This window comes from Carcharodon carcharias, chromosome 15 (genome assembly GCF_017639515.1).
Source record: "Carcharodon carcharias isolate sCarCar2 chromosome 15, sCarCar2.pri, whole genome shotgun sequence".
Classification (NCBI taxonomy): Eukaryota; Metazoa; Chordata; class Chondrichthyes; order Lamniformes; family Lamnidae; genus Carcharodon; species Carcharodon carcharias.
The window spans coordinates 36,820,178-36,845,311 of NC_054481.1; the positions used below are offsets into that span (position 1 = coordinate 36,820,178).

The following is a 25,134-nucleotide window of genomic DNA, read 5'->3' on the forward strand; positions in this document are numbered from 1 at the left end:
AGTGCTTGAAAGGAGGAGTTTATGGAGGGAATTCCAGAGCTTAGGACCTAGGCAGCTGAGGACTAGGCCTGCCAAAGGAAAGGCAGAGAAAATTAAGGAGGTACAAAAGGCCAGAATTGGAATAATGCAAATTTCTGAGTCTTTGTAGGGCTGGCAAATCGTTCGGGGATGGGGCGAGGCCATGTGGTGGGATTTTGGGGGGTTGTGGTGGTAGGGGGATTTGAACAGAAGGATGAGAATTTTAAATTTGAGGGGTGTTGCTGGACAATATAGTTTAATCAGAACATGGGTGATGGGTGGACAGAACTTGGTGAGAGTCCAGATACTGGCTGTAGAACTTTGGGTTAGCTGAGCTTTATTGAAGGTGGAAGATGAGAGGCTGGCTAGGAGATCATTGACATAGTTGAGTCTGGAGCTAACAAGAGAGTCAATGAGTGATTCATTAGCAGATGGGCTGAAGTAAGGGCGAAGACGGGCAATATTACAGGTGAAAGCAGACAGTCATGATGATGATCATGCTTGCATCTGATTGGTTTAAATATGCTTTTCAAAACACTTAAATCACAGCTGAACCTCTACAAAACCTACCAATCAACAAATGACAAACAGTAATAAAAACTACGAAGTAGTGGTCAGGAAACGGTATTGTTCGTAAGTCTTTGATCTATTCTCCAATTTCTTCGTGTCCTGAATTGATTCTGGTAACAGGATTTGTTGTAATCCTGTACGTTGTTGTTTTTTCATGTTGTCTCATAGCATACAAAGTGAGCAATTGTTAACTAAGGAACATTGTTAAATGTTTATTGTACAAACTATAGGCAACAAAATGGGCACATCGAATAAGGGAATCATTTCATTTTTGCCACCTTGGGCTGAAAGAAATGTAGTTGTCACTTGAGGTTGGGGGATGTAAAATACAAAGGAATATCTTAAATTTATAGAGCCCCTTCCACAGCCTCAGCATCCAAAAATGCTTCACCACCTCTGAATTATGGGCCAGAAATTCTGATGAGTGGTAACCACAGTCGGGTTTCCACTCTGTTTGTTTTTAATTATCTTAGTCTAGAGCTGCACATTTCTCACCCAATTTTCTAACTTGGACCAGGTAAGAAATGTGCAGCGTACAGGCTCCTGGAATCTTCAGTGAGGCATAGCAGCATCAGGGGAAGTGAAGCCACACCCACTTTTTACAGCTCTGGCTGCCATAAAGCAGATAAATTTAAAGGTTCCGGCTGCTTTGAGAAGCCGAGGAAGAGGCAAGTATGCAAGGTAAGTGAGTGAGGGGGTTGGGAAATGAGGGAGGGCGGGCGGTTTGGATGAGTTGGGTGTTTGGGTAATCAGTCGGGAGGTTAGGAGGGTATTCAGGGGTGTGGGGGATTTAGGCAGTGGGGGTGGGTGGGATAGTCAGGGAGAGGGGATGGTTGGGAGGTAGTTGGTGGTGTGGAGAGGGTGGGGGTGATAATCGAGAGGTAGTTGGGGGGTGGTGGGGAGCGTAGTCAGGCAGGGTTGCGTAGGGTGTGGGGAATAGTCAGGCGTGGGATAATAGGTGTATGGGGGACGTTTGTCGGTGGGGGGGGTGGGGTGGTAGTCGTGTGGGGAAAGGGTGCGAGGTATAGTGGGGGGGGGTTGCGGAAAGGTCGGGGGAGGTAGTTGGGGGGTCCAGTGCGGTGGAGGTGGGAGGAGGTTTGGTTGGACGGGTGTCAGTACCATTGTTACCTAGGAATTAGAAGTGGTTTTAATCCTTCTAACTTTTCCTGGGTAACTATTCTGCTAAGAGAGTCAGAAATATCCAAAGTCTCTGATACATTGGATAGTTTCCATTGTAGGGTAATTGCCCATCGGAAGTTTGAGCTTCCCAGGCAATTCCAGTGCAGTTCTTGTGTGGGGACTACCAGGGCAGAGCCCAGTGTATCTTTTGGGCTACCTCCCAAGTATGACCCTCTCCCCCCAAACCCCACCTCAGAGAACAGAAATTCTGGGCCTAATTGTTGTTTGAAGTGTTGCAATATAGTAAAATGCTGCAGTCGCTTTTTTGCACGTTAAGACCCCACAGCAGCAATGAGTTAAATAGCCAGTTAATCTTTTTATTGGTGACACTGGTTAAGGAATGGTGTTTGGACTTCAGGGGAACTTAGTGCTCTTTGCTGAGTTGAGCCATGGAATCTGAGAGGGAAAATGAGACCACAGTTTAACAACAGTGCTGCACATTTTCAGTACTACATTGAAGTGTCTCCTAGAATATGTGCTAGAACCCATAGCCTTTTGACTCAATGGCAAGAGTTTTTCCACTGATGCCGAGTCTGACCCTAAAAGGTTGTGTTTCTAAATAGATACTGTTGAATTTCTGGTCAGTTATTTTCTTGTTTCATAAAATGTGGAGTCAAAGTTCATTTGAAAAGTGAGAAATATTCTGGCCAATATGCTTCTCTGCAGTAACACCGCCAAAACAAATTAACATCCAATTGCTATGGGTGAAATTTTGCTTTGTGCGAGGTTTTGTTTCATATAGATTGGCTAGTAGGTTTATTTATATAACAAGTCCCTGCACAAAGTACTTCCCTGCACACAAAAGTATTTTGACATATTCCTGAGAAACATGATGAACAGATTATAGAAATGCAAGTTTTTTTTTTATTTACAATGATGTAAATTGTATAATGTAGATATTATCTAAAATTATATTAAAAGTTTCAGAAAAGTAAAATCTCACTGTAGTTATGCAGTTATAAACATAAAGAAGTCACGGCTTAAGGATAAATTTCCAAGTTTGTGCTACCCACAAAGAGCCTTGTCGATCTGCTGATCATATGAAATCGTGTGCATATTTTAATTTTCCATCCATGAAGTGAATGGATAGAAAATTGTGGGTGCAAGGTCCACAATTTGTGGTCTGATAGCTAGAGAATAAACCCTTCCCACTGGTAGCGCAATCTTAGAAAAATCAGCCCTCCTGCGCTATTTTAAACAACTTTCTGGGTCTTTATTTTTAATGGCTTAAATTCTATTAAATAGGCAAAGTTATGGTTTCAAAGCTAATGTAATGAATTGGGATGCATAAGGAGGCTGCTGACAGGACTGGGGAAAGTAGTCTGCTGGTGAGCTGCAGGCTGACCCAGAGGGAGCTTGCTGATGCCAGGAGGCACCAAAATGAGATGGCTCTGTGGTCAGTCAAAGTTGTAAAAAGACTGGAGGCAATCGGAGGGGTCAAGCAGTGATTGGCAGCAGCATGAATTTAATCTGGAGCCAACCGATTGTACTCCTGAGCCACATTAGGACACGTTTTTAAAAAAAAGTTAACTTACCTTTTCAATGACACATTCAGTCACAAACAAATTTTGCAAAGAGGGCTTCAAATAGGTATCAAGCCTCTAGTTTTCAGGTGCAAAAGGCTTAATGACTGTTTGTGTGCTTTGACCTCCTGTGCAGCACCTATGCCAATATGATGGATGGTGCTCTTGTGTTTTATAGGACCCTTAGGTGTCCATTTTATATATGGAACATAGATGCAGTGCAATCAAGTTTCTAGGTGTTGATAGCCTGACAAAGTTGCCATGTATAGTTATTTACAACCGACCATGCTAAAGATACATCATTCCAGGAACTACTGCTTTTCTGCTGTACGCTCCCAAAACTTAATGAATCCTACGTGTAAAAACATGACAGTTTATAGAACTGCTTTCTGGAATAAGAATCATTGTTCTGCAAGTGATTTTTCTGATGATGTTGGCTGCTTCCAAAAACTGCCAAAATCCCCAAAGGAGGAAATGAGCAATAAAGATAGGATATATGTGGGAATAGGCAAGGTGCCCGATTCAGCTCATGAATTTTTCTTGTTATTTTGGCTAAAGAAATAATTTAGAAAATTGTATTTCCTTTGAAAATTGAGAACTTATTTTGAACAAATCACACACAAAGCACAGTGTGCGTGAGGAGCTGTGGATCGTAAATAGGACAGAAGTGCAGGTGGCCCAATGGTTACTAGAGGGGACACCAGCTGTAGCACAGCAACAGACTCCTTCAAACCAGTGGGAAAACTGAGCAAAGGCCATGTATGTGAAAGGGAAGGATTGAGGGTTCCATGCAGCTTGCAGCATCCTCATTATCCTTGGCTTCCTCGGCCCCTCTGAAAAAGGGAGCATCTGTGGTACAGGTCCTAGTGACGATGGCTGCCCTTAAAGGTGCAGGCAGTGCAGTCACAGGGGGCCCCAGTGGGTCACTGCACAACGATGCCAACCACCAATCCTCAGAGCTGCTGTACCAGAGTTGTGAGCATGTTGCCTCCACTTCCTCTAGGGCAACAAAGGGAACACTTCTTAGGAATGCTCTGTTGTGTTGATCACTGAATGGGTCACTGTGGTATGTTATCTTTGTAGTTTGTAAATAATTTGTCTCACTCAATTTAATTAAAGTAACTTTGTTTCAATGTTTAACATTCTTTTTAAAAATCAATGTCAAATACTATCTACAATGTACACATATATCAGTAGGTTCTCATCTACTACAGGCAGTAATCCACCTCCATGTGACGGTAGAATTGTGAGCTATGTTGGCATGGTTGACCTTCTTGTGAAGGGCCACACTTGGTAGAATGTTATGCCAACCCATGCCCCCACCTAGCACCCTTCTCCCTTAAATCGTCCATGCCAACTCATCCAGTATCCACCATAGGAAGTCCTCAGAAGCTGTTCCAAGGTTAAATAAAATGAAGTTCTAAGTGCCTATTGCAGATTTTATTTTAAATAAAAAAAACACGCTTATTGGTAAAAAATTTAATATATTTAAATTCCTTCAAAAAGTTAATACCTTCTAAAACAAACATTTCATTCAAATACTTAATCCTCTATTTGCATTTGTATTCATAGCCCCACATCAAAGACTTGAAGCTGTCAATCAAACAGTGAATTTACAAACCCCCATCGTGATAATGATAGGTTGTAGAATTGGGGGATCGGGGCGGGGGGAGGCGAGGCGGTGGCATGGTGGTAATGTCACCAGACTCCAGAGGCTCAGGCTAATGCTCTGAGGACTCAGATTCAATTCAAATCAATTCAATTAATAAATAAAAAAAAAACAAAAAAACTGCGGATGCTGGAAATCCAAAACAAAAACAGAATTACCTGGAAAAACTCAGCAGGTCTGGCAGCATCGGCGGAGAAGAAAAGAGTTGACGTTTCGAGTCCTCATGACCCTTCGACAGTTCTGTCGAAGGGTCATGAGGACTCGAAACGTCAACTCTTTTCTTCTCCGCCGATGCTGCCAGACCTGCTGAGTTTTTCCAGGTAATTCTGTTTTTGTTTTCAATTAATAAATATGTTATTCTTGGTAATAGTAACCATTGCCAATTGTTGTAAAAACCCATCTGCTTCACTAATGTCCTGTAGAGAAGGAAATCTACCATCCTTGCCTAGTCTGGCCTACATGTGACTCCAGATCCACAGCAATGTGGTTGACTCTTAACTGCACTCTGAAATGGCCTAGCAAGCCACTCTGTTGTATTGAACCACTACAAAGTGTACAAAAAATGAATGAAACCAGATGAATCGCCCAACATTGACATAGGTACTGGAAACGGTAAGATCAGCCCTGAAAAGTCCTCTTTCTAACATCCGGGGGCTTGTGCCAAAATTAGGAGAGCTGCCCTGCAGACTAGTCAAACAACAGCCAGACATAGTCATGCTCACCAAATCATACCTTACAGACAATGTCCACCATCACCATCCCAACCCCCACCAGAGATGGTGGCGCGGTGTTATATAGTCGGGAGGGAGTTGTCCTGGGTGTTCTTAACATAGACTCTGGACTCCATGGTATCAGGTCAAATGTGGGCAAGGAAACCACCCCCCCACTCAGCTGATGAATCCGTGCTCCTGTATGGCACCACAACTGACTGAGCTGGCTGAGTCCGAAAAGACATAGCTGCTAGACTGGGTCTGCAGCAGGTGGTGAGGGAAACAGCAAGAGGGAAAGAACTGCTTGACTTCTTCCTTACCAATCTAACTGTCACAGATACATCTGCCCATGACAGTATTGGTAGGAGTGGCCACCGCACAGTTCTTGTGGAGACGAAGTCCTGTCTTCACATTGAGGATATCCTCCATCATGTTGTGTGGCACTACCACTGTGCTAAATGGTCACAGATTTAGCAGTTCAAAATTGGGCAACCATGAGGTGCTGTCGGCCATCAGTGCCAGCAGAATTGTACTCTACTATAATCTGTAATCTCATGGTCTGGCATATGCCCCACTCTACCATTACCATCAAATCAAGGGATCAACCCGGGTTCAATGAAGAGTGCAGGAGGGCATGCAAGAAGCAGTACCAGGCATACCTAAAAATGAGATGTGAATCTGGTGAAGCTACAACAGAGTACTATTTGCATGCCAAACAACAAAAGCAGCAGGTGATAGAGCTAAGCTTTGCAGTCCTGCCACATTCAGCCGCTAATGGTGGCGGACAATTAAATAACTTCATTTTCAATGATGGAAGAGCCTAGCACATCAGTGCAAAAGATAAGGTTGAAGCATTTGCAACAATCTTCGGCCAGAAGTGCTCAGTGGATGATCCATCTCGTCCTCCTCCAGAGGTCCCCAGCTTCACAGGTGCCAGTCTTCTGCCATTCCGATACGCTCCACGTGATATCAAGAAACAGCTGAAGGTGCTGGATATTGCAAAGGCTATGGGCCCTGACAATATTCCAGCAATAGTATTGAAGACTTGTGCTCCAGAACTTGCTGCGCCCCTAGCCAAGTGGTTCCAGTACAGCTACAACACTGGCATCAATGCAACAATCTGGAAAATTGTTCAGGTATGCCCTGACCACAAAAAACAGGAAAAACTCAACCTGCCCCATCAGCCTACTCGCAATCACATACAAACATGTGAACATATAAAGTAGGACCAGAGGTAGGCCATTCTGCTCCAAAGTGATGGAAGGAGTCATAGACAGTGCAATCAAGTGGCATTTACTCAGCAACAACCTGCTCACTGATGCTCAGTTTGGGTTCCGCCAGGATCACTCAGCTCCTGACCTCATAACCGACTTGGTCCAAACATGGACAAAAGAACTGAACTACAGAGGTGAGACGAGAGTCTCTTGACGTCAAAGCAGCATTTGACCAAGTGTGGCATCAAGGAAACCTGGCAAAACTGGAGTCAATGGGAATTGAGGGGAAAACTCTCCACTGGGTGGATTCATACCTAGCACAAAGAAAGATGATTGCGGTTTAGAGGTCAATCATCTCAGTCCGAGGACATCACTGCAGGAGTTCCTCTAGGCCCAACCATCTCCGGCTGCTTCATCAATGACCTTCCTTCCATCATAAGGTCAAAAGTGGGGATTTCTCTGATGATTGCACAATGTTCAGCACTATTCAGAACTGAAGCAGACGGTGCCCATAGACAGCAAGATCTGGACAACATTTGGGCTTGGGCTGATAAGTGGCAAGTAACATTTGTGCCATACAAGTGCCAGACAATGACCATTTCCAACAAGAGAGAATGTAACCATCTACCCTTGACTTTCAATGAAATTGCCATCATGGAATACCCCACTATCAACATCCTGGGGGTTACCATTGACTAGAAGTTGAATTGGACTAGCCATTTAAATACTGTGGCTACAAGAGCAGGTCAGAGGCTGGTAATCCTATGGAGAGTAACTCACCTCCTGAGTTCCGCAAAGGCTGTCCACCTTATGTGCCTTATGACAAGGTACATGTCATAAGTGTGATGAAATACTCTCCACTTCCCTGGATGAGTGCAGCTCCAACAGCACTCAAGCAGCTCGACACCATCTGAAACAAAGCAGGCGGCTTAACTGGCACCTCATTCACCACCTTCACTCCACTCCCTCCACTGCTGACGCACAGTAGCAGCAGTGTGTACCATCTACAATATGCATTGCAGAAACTCACCAAGGCTCCTTTGACAACAACTCCCAAACTCTCTGCCAACTAGAAGGATAAGGGCAGCAGATGCATGGGAACACCACCACCTGGAGGTTCCTGCCAAGCCACACACCATCCTAACTTGGAACTATATCGCCCTTCCTTCACTATCACTGGGTCAAAATCCTAGGACTCCCTCCCTAACAGTACTGTAACTCTTTAGAGTACAAACCCGTTTCCATTTGTTTCAGATGAAGTTACATTGTTTCATAGTTTGCCATTGAGATTTGAACTCTTGATCTTGGGGTTACAAATCCAGTACCATAACCACTTGGCTATTTAGGCCAAGCCCCTAACAGTACTGTAGGTGTACCAACACCACATGGACTGCAATGATTCAAGAAGGTGGCTCACCACCTTCTCAAATGCAATTAGGGATGGACCATAAATGCTGGTCTAGCTAGTGATGCCCACATCTCATGAAAGAATTTTAAAGAGTCATGTAGCACTTCTCGTGTAATAACAGCTGTCAGGCTTGTGCCTGCAGGCAGTTAGTGAAATTGCAAGCGCAGATTTATTTTTACAACAGCAGAATGATTTTTTCTTTCAAAACTTTAAAGAGCTTGGGGATTTAACTGCCTTGACAGTTCCACTGAGTCAATTTTTAAGTACATTTATGCCGACTTTTAGAAACCTCAAAGTGACATTTGATTCTCCCAAAGGGGTACCTAGACCTCTCTAAAACGGTACACTAATAACTTCAGCAGCTTTAGATCCTTTGCTGAAATATCAAAAGCCCATGAGTTGTGTTTTGGACATCCCACTAACAAAAATTGGATTTATTTGAAGGAACTTGCACTTGGGGCCAAGGAACAGTATAGCTTCCCCAGCACAGACATGAAAATCCAAGATGTTTCTCCTCGTGCAGGTTTTTTATTTGCCTTTTGCCCCACACCACTCTTTACCCCACCTCTCTGTTTGCTATTACCCCTTCCTTTTTCCTCCCTCTACCTGCCTTTTACTTTGTCTTCCTCGCCCACTCCACCCCAGCACCCTGCCCTGCCCTCCAAACCTTCTTAACCTGGATATAACATTGAGAGAGGTGCAGAACAGCCATTCAATTTTTCTTTCCACTGACTTCAATGGAAAGGAAACATTGCGGAGTGTATAACAAGAAGCTGATCCACTTTCAGCCTTCGCAAAATTAAACTTCCGCCGCCCAGTTTTAAGTCCATATACATCCACACAGGAAGTAAACTAGCACTATTTAAATTTCCAAAATGTTTGTCAGTGAAAATAGATTTGTTGCCGCCTTTCTGCTATTTGGCTATATGTTGTGGATGTGGAATGGACGTAATACATTAAACATTAGTGAATGTTTTATGCATGCCTGATGTTCTAGCATATCTGTTTTAATCTTACAGGTAGGACGGTGGGAACACAGAACAAGATCTCTCACTAAGTTGTTTGGTTCTCCTTTCACTGCGTGTTACTCTGTAGCAGTTGTAATTTTACTGCTGAATTTCTACAGGAGTTACAGGTGAGACAATAGCCAATTGTTTCTTCGTAAATGTGAGTAATGATTATTTTCTTAATGTGCTAGCACAGATGAAGTTGAGATGAAAGGAAAGAATTTTGCAAAGACGTAGAGGTTCCATTTGCCAGTATAAAGGTGTTTAGCATCAAATATACATTTTATAGGTAATTCCATAATAAGATATTCATGTTTTATCACTTGTAGGACTCATTAGGCTTTTTTTTTGCAAAAGTCAATTGTTGCTAAGTGGGCATGGATTGTAATGTAATGTAATTTCTATTGTTAGGTAGATAGATAATTGGTTAATTGAGAAATCATCATGGCAGCAGGTGTTGAATTGTAATAACAATACAATAAAACAAGTAATCAAAATTCATGGTAAAAGACAATCGTCAAAATAAAAATAAAGTATAAAATATAACAGGATTGCACAATTATGAGCATTCCACTATACAAGTAATTACAATGCATTACAAAACGTAGGACTCCTTAATTTAGAGAATTAAAGTCCATAGATCATGGGAAGAATTTTCCCCGCTTCGGGCGGGGGGGAAGTGCAGGAGCGGGCGTGTGCAGTGCGCCTCCAATCGGCGCCCCCGATCGGGGACGTGCCGCCATTTTACATTGGTGGGCCAATTAAGGCCAGGCCAGCGTGACGTCCGCCAGGTGCGGGGTTGGGGGAACCCCCTAAGCAGAAAAAGCGCACTCATCTCCGAGGCTAAGCACTGCCTCAGGGAGATTGACATCAAATTCAAAAATGTCCAATGCACAAAAATAAAATTTCCCTGACATGTCCTCTCATGTGACACTGTCACATAAGTTGGGACATGTCCATCACTTTTATTCAAACTTCTATTAACTTTTTAAAAACCTACATGAAACCTCATCCCACCCGTGGATGAGGTTTGGATGAGTTTCATGCTTTTTATGAAGCCCACCAGGGCTCCCAGCCTGCCCGCCAACCTTAAGGTTGGACGGGCAGGTCCATTAACTAGTTCAATTAGTTTTTAAATGGCCTCAATTGGCTGTTAACAGGTCAGCGGGTGCACAGCTGATTTGGCTGCGCCCCTGCCGACCTGAAAATCAGGAGTTCCGCCCGACATCATCCTGCGTCATTTTACGTGTCGGCGAGCAGGGCCCGCCCCCTGCTTATCGACCTCACTATCCCAGCCCATATGTTGAACATGTCTGAGATTTACTGTGCAAACCTTGGATTCAAAACTTTGATTTTCATATCTGGTAACCTGAGGTTTACATTTGGAATGAATTGACTTGGGAAGAAAAAAATTGATCCAATTCAGATTTATTCAAAGTTCAAAATTACTTTGCAGCTCTTTGGCCTGTGTGCACAGTACTACACAGTCCTTGTTAATGTTTAAAAACTAACAGAGTATGTCATTATCGTGCTGGGAGAGGTGAGGGAGGACAGGCTACTCGTACATCTTTCTCCACTTGTCCTGGAGGAGAAGCATGTGCGTAATACCAGAGAGAAAGCTTGATCAGGAGGTGGAGTGCCAGACCTGTATGACCCAAGACCTATGGAGGAGGCAACGCTGGACATTGAGTGGGAGCCATTGCAGCAGGCCCTGGGCAGCAGCGAGACAAGAAGACATGCAGAGTAGGATCATTTGATAGCTTTACTTGGCTGAAAGGAAAGGAGGCACCTCCTGTCCAATGCACACAGTGGTTATACGAGCACTGTCCTTTATGGGCTTGGTTGCGCTTATACACCTGTTAAGTTGTCTGAACTTTCATTGCCTGCAGGGCCTGCCTTTAGGACATAACAAAGTGGTCCAGTGAAGAATTCAGCAGCCTCCTCAGGAGGGGAGGAGACTGCACTGCTATATCAGACCTCTGCAGTATTCACAGCACAAATACACTCTTGACGGTTGGGCCACAATCAAAATTAGAGTGGGGAGCACTGGGTGAGCAGCACAACACGAGTAAACAGGAGGAGCAGAGTGAGGCAGAGTCCACTGTTGGAACTCCCACTTGGAGGACAGAGGGCAAACAGTCATGCTTCACAGGGTGAAGATTCTGGCCTTCGGATGTTGCAGACGAAAAGGGTCTTTCTGGAATATTGGAGACAGGTGAGTTTCTGAATGTTGGAGATCCCTGAGGTATTGTGGAGCTTTGGGCAGTCAGTGGAGGAGTTGACGTGCAGCACGTGTGCTCTATGACTCGGGTATTTGTGTGCTTGAGGTCCTACCGTATGTAGCACGACTCTGGGTGCAGGAGCAGCATGCTGACATGCACAGATTGGGTGAGAATCTCTGTATAGCATGGAATGTGTCACAATTGGTGCAGTAATGTTTGGAGTGGGTGCCAGCTGCATCCCAGCTGTGGTCTCGTACAGCATTCAAGAGTGTCATGAAAGGGCTGAGGTAGTTGAAGAAGTTAACTAAGGGGCCATCCCTCCGGCACTGGAATATCTCCTCGGCCCCTCTGACTCAGGCCACACCCCTCCCACAAGGCACTGCGACAGAGGTAGTCTACGAAATGGTGCAGGCACAGCAACGTGTGGAGGTGACTCCATGGGTATATCACAACCAGGCCAGAAGCTACAGACATCTTGGCAGGATGCAGGTACAATGGAGTAGGTTGCCTCCACCTTCTCCTTAGTCGCAGGGGGATAACTTTATAGCATGAGTGCATGGCACCATGCTATTAGTTGCATTTGATGCGTCACCTGAAAAAAATTTGCTCTATTTTTCATTGATTTATCTTGTGTTAGTGATGTACAGTATTATGATATCAATCAGACTTCTGTGTTTTTAAAGCTTGTTGTGAAGACTGAAATGAGGCTAAAGGGTTGGGGTGTGCGGGAGTAGGGTGGGAGCCCTGGGCTTGATACGGGTGCATAGCCTGTGATCTAGGGCACTGGTGGCAGTGGATGCCCCATGCTCCATGCCTCTGGGTGTCAATGGGGCTATTCATTTATGTGTTCTTGCTGGATAATTTGTCTCTTGTGGAGGTTGAGTTTTGGAGTCATCAGCCATGGGGCTGGGAGCCACGCAAGTGAAACATTGCTGAATCTGCTGTGCCCATGCAGCCATGCCAGCCTGCCAATCACTGTGGGGCGTGCAATGGTCTTGGTGGTCTCTCTCCAATGTCTGGGCATTGGGCTACTCCTGACCAGGAGGATGCATCTGCTGAAGCTCCTCCTCACCTACTCTGTTCAATATCAGAGTAACCTGTTCCCATTTACACTCCCTCAGCTGGCACTCATTAGCTTACCAGGTCTTCCTTTGCCAGGTGAAGCCAGCAGCCTTATGCCCCTCTCAGGACTCCAAACTCGCACTGAGAAATACAAGCCTTTCAGCACCAGCAATGGCAACTCTGTGCCACTGACTGAGCAGGTGAACATCATTATTCTCCATCTTTTAAATCAGATCTCAGTGCCTCCATTGGCTCTGTGTGTATGCCAGTTGCTCCCTAATGTGTTCTAGACACTGCGGCTGGAGTTTGCCGGCCTCTTTGGCATTGGGCATCGTGGCAGGTCAGGGTTGGGGGGTGGGGGTGGGGGAGAGGGGGGGCGGTGGAATCAATGTGACAAGAAGGCCAAAAATCGGTTTCACGCCAGCGTGAAAGCACAGCAGGATCATCCAATTGTGTCCGCCATGGCAGAATGCCAATCTCGCTGGAGGGAAGCGTGAACCCACTTTGCACCCCTCTAATGGGATGCAAAGTAAGGCCTGACGGGATTTGACCTTCACACCAGATTTTCCGTTACGCCGGTAGGAAAACATGCTGGCCCAGAATACGTCTGGACAAGTGTGACGTGTAGAAGTCAGGAATTACAGTTAGGCCCTTGCTCAGATCATGGACATCTGAGGATCAGAGGATGCTGGAGCCCAACAGTTACTGGACCCTCTCTTGTTGCCATTGCAGGAACTCGGCCATAGCTATCACTGTGGAGTGCAGGTCTGCACACATCACAGCGTTTTGCTGGACTAGCGTCTCCAAGGCATTCGCCATCCCCGCCATGGAGACCTCCATACGTGTACATGTGGGCACCACTTCATCAGAGAGCAGGTGGATGCACTCCTCCAACTCATGTGCCACTCTGCTGAGGGCTTCCTTCGCCTTCTGCTGACCCTCCACGATGAGTTGGAAGGCTGATTCCAGAGGTTTGGCATCTGACTCTATCCTCAAAGATGTCTCTTCCCCAGCAGTCCTCACATTGTCGGAGAGCTCGACTGAACCTGCCTCCTCCTGCTGTGGACACGTGTCCATGCATTGACCACCAGACTGTGAACCTGAGCCTGCTCTAGATCTAGGTCCCAATGAGGTATGTGTCTCTACGCTGGTGCAGGGTGTGGGTAAGCGCTGCGACAGGTCTTCCAGGTTGCTTATTTCCAGCTCTTCAATGGAGGAGGTGTCCTCTTGGCTGGAGGTGATGATGTGGATGGAGCTGAGGGATTGGCTGGCTGAGGGCGTCAGTCCCTTGGCAGAACTCCTTGTAAACCAGAGTAGAGATAATTAGTGCATGGCAGCAGAATCAAAGTTGCACTGAGAGAGGGATGATAGGATTCAGGATCCTCACGTTGGTGTTTGCTGCCATCCTCACCGTCGCCACAGGCAGGGTCTGTGTCCTAACCAGTCAGCACGATGACACACTCCTCAAAGCGAGTAGGAGTCTAATGTGGGCCGCTCACCCCAGGCCTGCGACCTCTTCCTGCTGTTATGAACCAGCTTCTCCTGCGTGAAAACAGATGGAGAGAGCGTGAGCATGCCGCATGACACTGCGTGGAATGTTTGTGTGATAAGCGGAGCCATGGACAGGATGAGGTTATGAGCTCCAGAGGATCTGAATTTGATGGAGATGTAAGGGTGTGTGTGAGAGTTAGTTGTCCCTTGAGATGAGATCCCTGTGGATGTGTGAGCGTGTGAGGTGAGAGTGATGAGGTGGTTGACTTGGTTTACCCGGCAGAATGGATGAGAGCATTCATTCTCTTTCTGCATTGGATGGTTGACCTCCTCTGTGCTCCAGTGGCACTGACCGCTGCTGCCAATGCCGCCCAGGCTGGGTTGGTGACTGTGGTGGACTTCCTGCAGCCAGAGCTGGGGTAGGGACAACGCGGCAGCCTTCCACTGCATTCAGCAGGTGCCCCAGGGAGGTGTCACTAAATTTGGGGGCTGCCACCCGTCTTTCAGGGCCATCTGTCACCTGGAGCAGTCCTGGTCTGTAGACATGAAGTAGGCTGCGCTCTAGTGCGCTTTAAATATGGCGCCCGAAGCAAACAAGTGCTGAGGTCACGGCATGGCGGGCAAACCCAAGCCCACCTGGCAGCGATCCTGCGTGTTTCCCGTGAATGCATTATTAATGAGGCAGTGCACACCAGGAATGCGACGATACGGCGTGAAAAGCTGCCATTGCGGCCGGTGGGTAAAACATTCTTTTTCCCGCCCGCTACTGCACTTTGTGCAAATCTGGGACAATTCCGCCACACTGTGTGACTGTCAGTTGAAAATCTGAAACTGGTCCACTGAGATTTTTTTGCTCAACAACAAGCTTCTAACACTCCATATGGTCGCGCAGGTTCCTGACCATCCCACCACAGCCCCCCTGCCCCGGCCCCGGATCCACCACCTTCAGCCCTCGCATTGAACTGCACCATGTTCCAGAGGTGTTAGTGTCCAGTTCTGCCCTTGGGGAACATAATTTTCAAATCGTAAATTGTGCTGCATCCATTTCTGCTCTGACTGCACACTGCACATGGAACCCCCCACCCCATCCCTCAGAATTGGAAATCCAGCCCATCATGTTTGTAGTAGAAAATCATTACTTAAAAGTTTTTCTTGTTAATACAGAATTGAGAGATCAGCACATGCAGAAAGCAGCAAAATTTTGCAATGTCTTCTTTTCACTGAAGAAAAGAACAGCAAAAAAGGACAATAAAAGTTTAACAGACCCACACATCCTGCCTTTAGACAGTGCATTCTAGTACATCACCTTCCCAATAACTAGTCGTCATAACTCTTGTGAGGAAGCCAAAACCAACAGAGAAAAATCTGTGGCCAATGTCATAAAAATTCTGGGGAAGAAAGGCAAATCCCAGTATGATGTTTCTGAGAATAAGAGATAAGACTAAGTAAGTACAGAATTTGGTGTTAGTGGGAGTCAAGGTTAACACTATCTACATTTTTAAGCTCGTTTGTGAAAAACAGATGTGTGGAGTCCCTTTATGGGTCTTAAGTGTAAGCGTCTTCACAAAATATTTAGAAAACTGAGCCTACAAAGGAGAGCATATTTATGCTCAGGGAGCAATTGACTTCACGAAGCCTTAGTCAGAGAGAGAATAAGAGAGAGCCGTTTTCAGATTGCACTGTCCTGAATGTGGTCAATCAAGAGGCTGTGATAGACGGTTCAGGGTGCAGGAATAATGCAGAGAAAGAGAATTTGGTACCATCTGTAGGGGCAACAAGAGGCAGACAGAAAGCTTGGAACCCTTGACTTATAGAAACCTTTCAATAGATGAGTGTTCAGGATTTGAGAGTTGGACAATGATTATGACTCAGAGGAGAATGGTACGATAATGCTGCTCAGAACCATGGAACAGAGGACTATCCAAGTTGTAGAACGCACGTGGATCACAAGACTTGAAGATTAGAGACACTTATTGCTGCCTTGATTGGAATACTAAATGGTATAGAATCTTCTTGATGTCAGAGTGAACTAACAGAGAGAGCAAGACAGTCGTGAAAAGTTGTTACTACAGATAGAAGCAAAATTCTGTAGATGATAGAAATCTGACATAAAAACAGAAAATGGTGGCAATACTCAGCAGGTCAGGCAGCAACTGCGGAGAGAGAAATATAGTTAGCTGAGTTCTGACAAAAGGTCACCAACCTGAAATGTTCACTCTGTCTCTCCACACATGCTGCCTGATCTGAGTATTGCTACCATTTTCCATGTGTGGAGAGATAGTTAACATTTCAGGTTGGTGACCTTTGTCAGAAATCAGTTAACTCTATTTCTCTCTCCACAATTGCTGCCTGACCTGATGAGTACAAGTCAAAGCAGATTTGAAGTCCCACAGAGCATGTTTAAGGAGATAGGTTCTAGATTGAAAAACACAATGTCAGGAGAATTACTCTCCAGTTTGGTTCTTGAGTTATGCTCTGGCTAGGTTATAGAATGAAAGTGGAAGCAGATTTACACATTGCTGAATGTCGATGTGGAAGAGAGAGCTTGATGTTCTTGGTGTATTGGGGAAACTTCTGGAACAGCAAAGGTTATACCAAAGGAGCGCTTTTCATTTTAACACAAATGGCACCATTGTTCTTGAACAAGTATTTAGGCTGGAAGGGGGTTTAAACTTTATCTCATTGAAACCTGCAAAATACTTAAAGGAATAGATAGGGTAGATGCAGGTGAGGTGTTTCATTTGGTTAAGGAGTCTAGAACCAGGGGACACAATTTCAGAATAAGGGAGAAGCCACTTAGGATCAAGATGAGGAGAATTTTTTTTATCCAGAGGGTTGTGAATCTTTGGAATTCTCTACCCCAGAGCGCTGTAGAAGCTTAGTCATTAAGTATGTTTAAAGCAGAGATTGACAGCTTTCTAAATACCAGTGACATAAAGGTATATGGAGATAGTCTGGGTATAAGATATTGAAGTGAATGATCAGCTATGATCACACTGAATGGCAGAGCAGGTTCGATGGGCTGAATGGCCTACTCCTGCTACTATGTTCACATATTCCTACTTGGACAAAGTGGGGAAAGTTGAGGCATGCGACGAGAGAAATTAAGCAGGCTTTATAGAGCTGTTCGAATAGTAGCAGAAACCATTACTGGAACTATTTTCTGAGGAGAAAAGGGAAGTAGTGAGAGCAAAAAAAGCACTGTAGTGGTAAGGCAAGGAATATCAAACAGTTTATTGTTTTACATAATTTTCTCATTTAAGGCTAATGTTGAAGAAAATGGTGTTGAGAGTGAGTAATATGCATTGGCTATACAAAATAAAATCGGGTTGGAAGCGTTAATATTGACAAAGGAATGTGTTATAACAGCAATACTGAAATGACAGCATTAGTTTGGACGGAAGTGAGAACTAAATATTTCTAGAAATAACAGTTTCAGAAGAGGTGTAGATAGAAAAAAAGGAATGGTAGAATTAATAAAGAATTCTATTAAAGTGCTTGAACTTGTGATATTTTTGAATTTACCATATTATTTTACAGGACATTTAATAATCTGATTGTAAGATAAGCCTGCTTATTGATCTATATTTGGCCTTGTTTTAGTGTTAATCAATCTACCTTTCAAAAGATTGGAGAAATGGGCATGGTAGCATGTGCAGGATTATAGCATGCAGCTCAAATCATAAGCTGATTCATAGGTATGACCCTCTGAGTCACACTGCTGTATAGGTAAATGTTGGTTATTAAGGTAAGCTTCGAATCATAAGGGGCAATGGGAATGACTTACTGGAGAATGTTGTGATGCTGAACTCGAGAAACTCTAGATTTGTTTCTTCTAACTGATCAGAATGGCAGAACAATTAGGAGATCATGACTATAATGTAGTTAGATTCAGCATTAAAATAAAAAAGAATATTGAGTAGTTAAAGATAAGGGCGTTGGATTGGAATAAGGCAAATAATGTCAGTGAACGAAGAAGGGATCTGACTCAAATGAATGAGGCTCTAAAGATAACAGATCCGTAGTGCGAACCTTCAAATACGATATGCTGCAATGGATACATTCCTATAACAGAAAGAGTCACATCATCAAAGAATCAAGTTCCATGAATAAACAGATTAAAACTAATCAAATTAGATAAGGGAGCATTTAATAAAATTAGAGATAATAATAGTAAAAGAATTCATGGTGAAGTTAAAAAGTGTGGTGCAAAATGAAAAGGGAAATTAGAAGAGCCATAAATTAACAGATGATTTTTTTTATATAAGTATAATAAATAACAGTTTATCCACTCAAGAATGGAGGGGAAATCTGTTTGTGGAGGATGATAGTAGACTGGAGATGTTAAATAAATATTTTGTGTCAGGTTTTACAAATGATAATGGAAGTGTGAATGTAGATATACTTTAGAAAAGGAATTTGTTATGAAAAAATAGCAACTTCTAAGTCATTTGGCCTTGACGAGCACCTGAGACTGTTATTGCAAGCCAGAGAGAAGATAGCTTTATGCACACACTCGCTCCATAAATAGGTCCACCCCTCTAATTCTGCCTTTTAAAGGGATCTTAAAGCTACATATTTGAGGTTACCTCTTCTAACTATCCCAAAATGATTCAGTGTCCATTCATTTTTCCTTAATTTTGCACTGCATAAAGAGGCTTGGAACATTTTTGTGTATTAAGTCCACTATGCAAATGAAAGTTGTTAAGTTTTTCAACATGGCCCATCATCTGCCACCATTCAGGTATTGAATGTGGGGAACTGGCTGATTATAGGTTCGGAGGTCAATTAGGGGCTAACTGCTATAAGATTCTTCAGGTTAGCAACTATTTAACTGCTTGACAACCTTATTACTATTTAAGCTCCCACCAGACACTTTTTTTCTTATTACTAATACACAAATCCATTTTCTTTTGCTAGCCCTTGTTGCCTCTGAACCAAAGCATGATCCTAAGCTAATGAAATATTGAAATCGCATAGCATTCCAGAAGCACTCCTAATCTCTCAAGTCAGCAGAAAATAAGACACAAACGGAATACGATTTGGTTTGAAAATTCTCAATTTTAGGAAGAAATAGAAATAGCACACAAAATGGATTCATTAGCTAACCATGTACTGTTAAATAATCATTGATTTCTCAGTAATACTCATTGTTTTAAAACAGTGTCTGAACCATTAATTTTCATAATCGTGGTGCATACATGTGTAAAGAAAAGCTTTTGCTCGAGAAGGCAACAACTGACCCTTCCATTTCCCTCCAGCTGTGCAATGATACAGCAAAAAAGGAACTGGTGAACAAGGACTTGACCTTTGCAAATCTTCAGGTTTTTTTGAACAGGGCGCCACAAAAGATAAAAGGATGATTTCAAAATAACTCAAACCTGTCAATCAAAAACTTCAAGGCTTCAAAGCAACAAGCTAAGGATAGATATGTGAGTAATATTGAGTAATTTTATCACCAGGATGCATCAGCTAATGCTTACGGAGTGATCCAAATAGCTCGGTGCTAAACTGTTTTCATCTGCTTTAACTAGGAACTGCCAACATAGACACAACGGGTACCTGCCTAGCTTTGATAAACAGAACCAACTTTTAATGGTATTGTGCTGAAGTTCCCAAGAAATGCACTAACTGGTAATCTTCACAATGTATCTTTTCTCCATGTTGGCACTGTTGCGCTCTCCTCAACTCTTTTGAGTTGATTCCAGGTGCTTTTCGCTTCAACATTCAGGTATCTGCTGTAAATTTACAAGATTTGTCAGTACTCATCAGTGTACCTATGTGCAGCATAATGTTTTTTTCAGAAGTGCTCATGACCACTTGGTCCCAATGCCATAGAGAAATAAATAAAGAGCAGCAAAAAATAACCCTCACCCCACGTTCTGCTTCAAAAATCTGTTTAACAGGTTCTTTACTCAAAGTTCTAATATTCTTAAATGTCCAAATTTTTTGCAGTAAGGTCTTCATGAGTCCTTGGGTCCCCACGATTTTTAGAAGGAATAAATAACAAAGTGAGCATTGACACCACTGAGTCAACCAATTGGTTAGAGCTGGGATTGGACATCAGGCAGGTTTTACAGCAGTCTATTTTATGGCTGTCTATTTACTCAGCATTGAGTCTATTTAACAGAGTGTTTACCAACTACAGCCATAGAACTCATGAGACTATAGCAAAGCTGCTTGAGTAAAGTGGGATTATTTCTCTGGGAAAATGCAATGATTGGAAAACAGTTACCTATAAAAATGTGCCTAAAATCAATCCCAGACAATTAGTGATGGTGGCATGATGATAATGTTACAGGACCAATACTCCAGCCTAAGCTAGTCAGTGGGAATTAGGAGGGAAAAACTCTCCACTGTTTGGAGTTATACCTAGCATAAAAGAAGATAGCTGTGATTGTTGGAGGTCCATCATCTCAGCCGCAGGAATTTCTGTAGGAGTTCCTCAGGGTAGTATCCTAAGCCCAACCATTTTCAGTTGCTTCATCATGACCTTCCCTCCATCATAAGGTCAGAGGTGGGGATATTAGCTGATGATTGCACAATCTTCAGTACCATTCACAACTCCTCAGTCTGTGTCCATATGCAACAAGACCTGGACAGCGTTCAGACTTGGGCTGATAAGTGACAACTAACATTTGTGCCAGGCAATGGCTATCTACAACAAGAGAGACTCGAAACATCCCTCCTTGGAGTTCAACAGCAATATCATCACTGAATTCCCCCACCATCAACATCCTAGGGGTTACCATTGAACAGAAACTTAACTAGACAAGTCTCCTAAAAACTGTGGCTACAAGAGCACATTAGAGACTGGGAATTCTGCAGTGAGTAACTCACCTCCAGATTCCCCAAAGCTTGTCCACCATTTACAAAGCACAAGTCGGGAATGTAATGGAATGCTTTCCACTTGCCTGGATGAATGCAGCTCCAACACTCAAGAAGCTGAACACCGTCCAGCTGGATTAGCACCCATCCACTACCATAAATATTCACTTCCTCCACCACACGGTGGCAGCAGCATGTACCATATACAAAATACACTGCAGCAACTCACCAAGCCGCCTGCAACCTTCCAAATTCATGACCTCTACCACCTAGAAGAACAAGGGCAGCAGATGCATGGGAACATCACAACCTGCAAGTTCCCCCCTAGGTCACATGCCAGCCTGACTTGGAATTTTATTGTAATTGCTTTAATGTCGCTGGGTCAAAAACCTGGAACACCCTCCCTGACAGCACTGTTGGTGCAGCTACACCAGATGGACCACAGTGGTCCAAGAAGGCAGCTCACCACCATCTTCTCAAGGACAATTAGGAATGGGCAACAAATGCTGGCCTTGCCAGTGACGCATTCTATGAAAAAATGGGCAAGAAAAAAAAGCATTTCAGCTCTAGGTGTGATTGATGGGGCAATTTCCCAATCATCTCCATTCTGGCTAGGTTTTCTGGTGTCGCTATATGCAGCCAATAATTAAGTATCCCTCCTTTAAAAATTTGCTGCTGCCTCAAATTACTTTATTGCCCTTTGCTCTGCATTTTTCTGGGAACATTATTTTTCCTGCTTCTCATTTAAGTTGCTGCTTGATTGGTGTAATCTTTAAATTGAGAGATAAATGAATGATCCACACTCTTGGATTCTCAATCTTTGCACAAAGAAGAGTATTAAACTTATATTATACCTCCTCCAAAGCAATCCAACAATTCATTACTCCCTGTCCCATTCCCAAAACAATCTGATCACAGGCACACCCTAGTTCTGTCTGTGGAGGATTGTAAATCCTGCACCTGGCTCGTATCACACACAAAGAGAAGAGCCAGTTTTGTTTTCCACAAAGTTGTTGACATTGTTGAAGAGGCTAGGATATTTCTCAGATCTGCTCCTGGATCCACTGCACCTCATGTGAAGTAACGCTTGCAAAGTAGGAGCAGATCTGGGGAATTTCCCAGCCAGTGAATTCCAGTGATATGATTGGACCTCATATTAAAATCAAAAACAGCTGAAGTGAAAATTTTGGTTTCAGCTATTTCTAGGCTAACATTAATTGTGCAAAACTACTGCTCCTTAGAAAAAGGGAGACTTGCATAAAGTATGAATCAGTGAAGGGGGCTCACCAAAGAAAAGATGGGAGCCTCTGGTGCAGTGTAATCTGTTACAGTGGTACATTGATATACTTCAACAGCCCAGAGACCTGAGATATTTCCTTTTTCGCTGCCTGGGAGAGTACTCATGAACGTTTGAGGTAATGGCCCAGATCATGCCATAGGAATGATGGAGGTATTCTCATTATTCCTCCGATTCTAACAGCGAATTCTAGAGTCTGCACACAGCTCATTAAACATGGAAATTGAAAGGTCGCTGTCAGTGATTCTGTTGCGCTGTTGGAGTTCCTATAGACTGCAATTTAGAAATCACTGAGCTGATGAGAAGTTGCCCTTTTATGCTCTTAGCCTCGCTGTAAAAACCCTTGGAAAAAATTGCACTTTGTTGAATGAGTAGAACTAGGTTTTAACAGTGTACTATGTTCATAATTATTGCTGAACCACCTCTCTAGATTTGAAAAACGGATTTTATAATTGTGGATGGCCAAATTTCTCTATTGATAAATAAAAATTCACATTTGTAAAATAAATTTAAATAGTTTATGATATATCCGTTTCTACCTTAATCTTATATGTACATTCCGATCTTTATTTTACTCTGTAAAATTATACTTTAAACATACTTTTAACTTACTAGTTTTCTGTCTGTTGTTATGATGTGGCAGATGATGTGTACCAGGCGGACCAAATTCACAAGAAAAACTTGGTCATGCTATCACAACAGTTTTGCAATTTGTGTTATGAGATGTGTGCACTGAATTCAGAAGTAATAAGTCCACCAAGACCTTTAGAGATTTTAAAAATTAAATTAAATATTTATTAACGAAATATAAAAGATTTCGAGCACATACATAAGACTACAATTGCTTACTACTATGAAAACTCCTTTAATTCCTTATTACCCTGTTCCCCAGTTACATTCCCTTTAAGGCAACAGTCCAAAATAGATTTTAGATTTAAACCAGAACTAGCAAATTAACACAATACCCACTTGACAGTGGAATTCCAAATGGCTTTTCCCCAACTTCATTTTCATTATATAACAGACTTATGCACAAATGCTGGAGGCTTCATTAAGGCTATTTCACACACTCCTGTTAGATCTCACATGGCCTTCTAACACACAGCCTTTCATTCTCCTTTATGTATATCTTTCTTTTAATATGTAAATTCTATTGTTCCATATGTCTTTGAAACGGTATCTTCCTCATAACATAAAAACTTTCATGTTGCCAATATATATTGTCAGTCACCTTTGGAAAAATAAACGCATTCCTTAGCTTTGCTTATCTGACTAGTTGTAAAAAGGCTAAGACCCCTTTGAAGTTCAAATATCCTTTCATTTATCTAAAAATGCAAATTCTCTTCACACCTTAAGTGCTAAGCCATGTTTACTCATTAGTATGTCAAGCACCTAGCTTCTTTTGATGATTTCAAACTTGCAGTCTACTTGACTCTAAATGAACTTACATCACACACAGACCCAACTATACTTACTCCCATTAAGCTACTTCACAATAAACCAGAAAAATCTTATGAAAATCATTATACTTTCATTACACTATGAGAATTCTTCAATATAACTGGTTGCTTACCTTGCTTGATGACATTATTTGCTGGATTCCTGGCAGCCAGTTCAAATTAACTTCAGGAAAGGGGAAATCCACACTACAGAGGTCACTAGATCTTAGTGCAGCTTATTTTAAAATGGCTTTGCTTCGTCACTGACTGAAAAATATGAGGCATTTTCTCTTGAAATGGAAAGTTACATTTGCCTGAGATATGCATGCCATAACTACTCTCATGGAGTGACAATATTTTTAAACATTATAATGGGAAGATATAAGCCTGTGGTAATTGTTTGGAATCAGTGTGCGCACATTTCTGGGAACAAATCCACAAATTTTCCCCACTGATGACTAGATTCTCCTGATCCTAAAGCAGATGTATCATTTGGGTCCTTCACTGGCAAGTTTCAGTAATTTCAATGTCAGAAAAAAAGCAGCAGCAAACAACTGAAGTTCTTTCTCCCCTTGTACATTTTTTTGTTAGTTGTATTGTTGGTTGTTTTGTAATTTATATAAATACCAGCTGAGCAGCTTTTCTCGCTGTCAGTCGGACAATATGTCCTTTTACAACAACAAGGCATTAAGAACAATGTGCAATGGGAAAAGTACTACAGGAAGTAAATGTAAAACTTAAAGGAGCTGGATGCCATGTGCAATATTTTAATATGCTGTAGATAAAATTGTAAACCTCACACTTTCTTTACCTAATGCTGTGCAGCTTTTGAAGTGTTTGTATTTCCTCGTCATTGCCTACAATGTCTGCCATCCTAGTTAATGAGCATTTCACACTCAATGGTGTTTCCAGGTTGTTCCTGCTTTTAAATGTTGATACCTCATCAGAATTTCTGTCACTCCTTGCTGTACTCGGCTCACTTCTTTCCATTCACTACTACTCAAACTGCTTTCACTCCCAGTACTTTACCAGAGCAAGGAAGTTATGGTAAACCTTTAAAAATCACTGGGTTAGACCTCAAACCGTGTCCAATTCTGAGCATCACATTTTAGCAAGATCGGCAAGGCCTTGAATAAGGTACAGAGGAGCTTTAGGGGAATGGTACAAGGGATGAGGAACTTAAGTTATGAAGAGAGAGAGTGGAGAAGCTGGGGTTGTTGTCCTTAAAGCAGAGAAGGTGAAGAGGAGATAATGGTGTTAAATATCAATGAGGGATTTTGGTGGAGTAGATGGAGAGAAATGTCTCCAATGGCAGCAGCACATTAATAATTACTGTTGAGCTACCCCTGAACCAGAGGACACAGATTGAAAATAATTTGCATAGAAGCCAGAGGGGAAAGGGAGATGAAGAGACATATTTTTTACTCTGAGTTGTTATGATCTGAAATGGACAATCAGAAAGGGTGGTGGAAGCAGATTCAAGGTAACTTTCAAAAG

General features: G+C 42.9%; 1 protein-coding gene and 1 long non-coding RNA gene across 2 annotated transcripts in view; both read left to right on the top strand.

Moving 5' to 3' along the window:
- Window positions 1-25,134, top strand: part of pemt (phosphatidylethanolamine N-methyltransferase) — a 149,310-nt gene that overhangs the window by 50,457 nt on the left and 73,719 nt on the right. The window contains exon 3 of the mRNA XM_041206920.1: window positions 9,311-9,426. Coding sequence (XP_041062854.1) covers window positions 9,311-9,426 — 116 coding nt within the window. The remainder of the gene's footprint in view (window positions 1-9,310; window positions 9,427-25,134) is intronic.
- On the top strand, window positions 11,425-19,774 carry LOC121288155. Its single transcript, XR_005945315.1, has 3 exons — window positions 11,425-11,513; window positions 19,335-19,505; window positions 19,608-19,774. It is a non-coding gene; the product is annotated as an uncharacterized LOC121288155 (long non-coding RNA).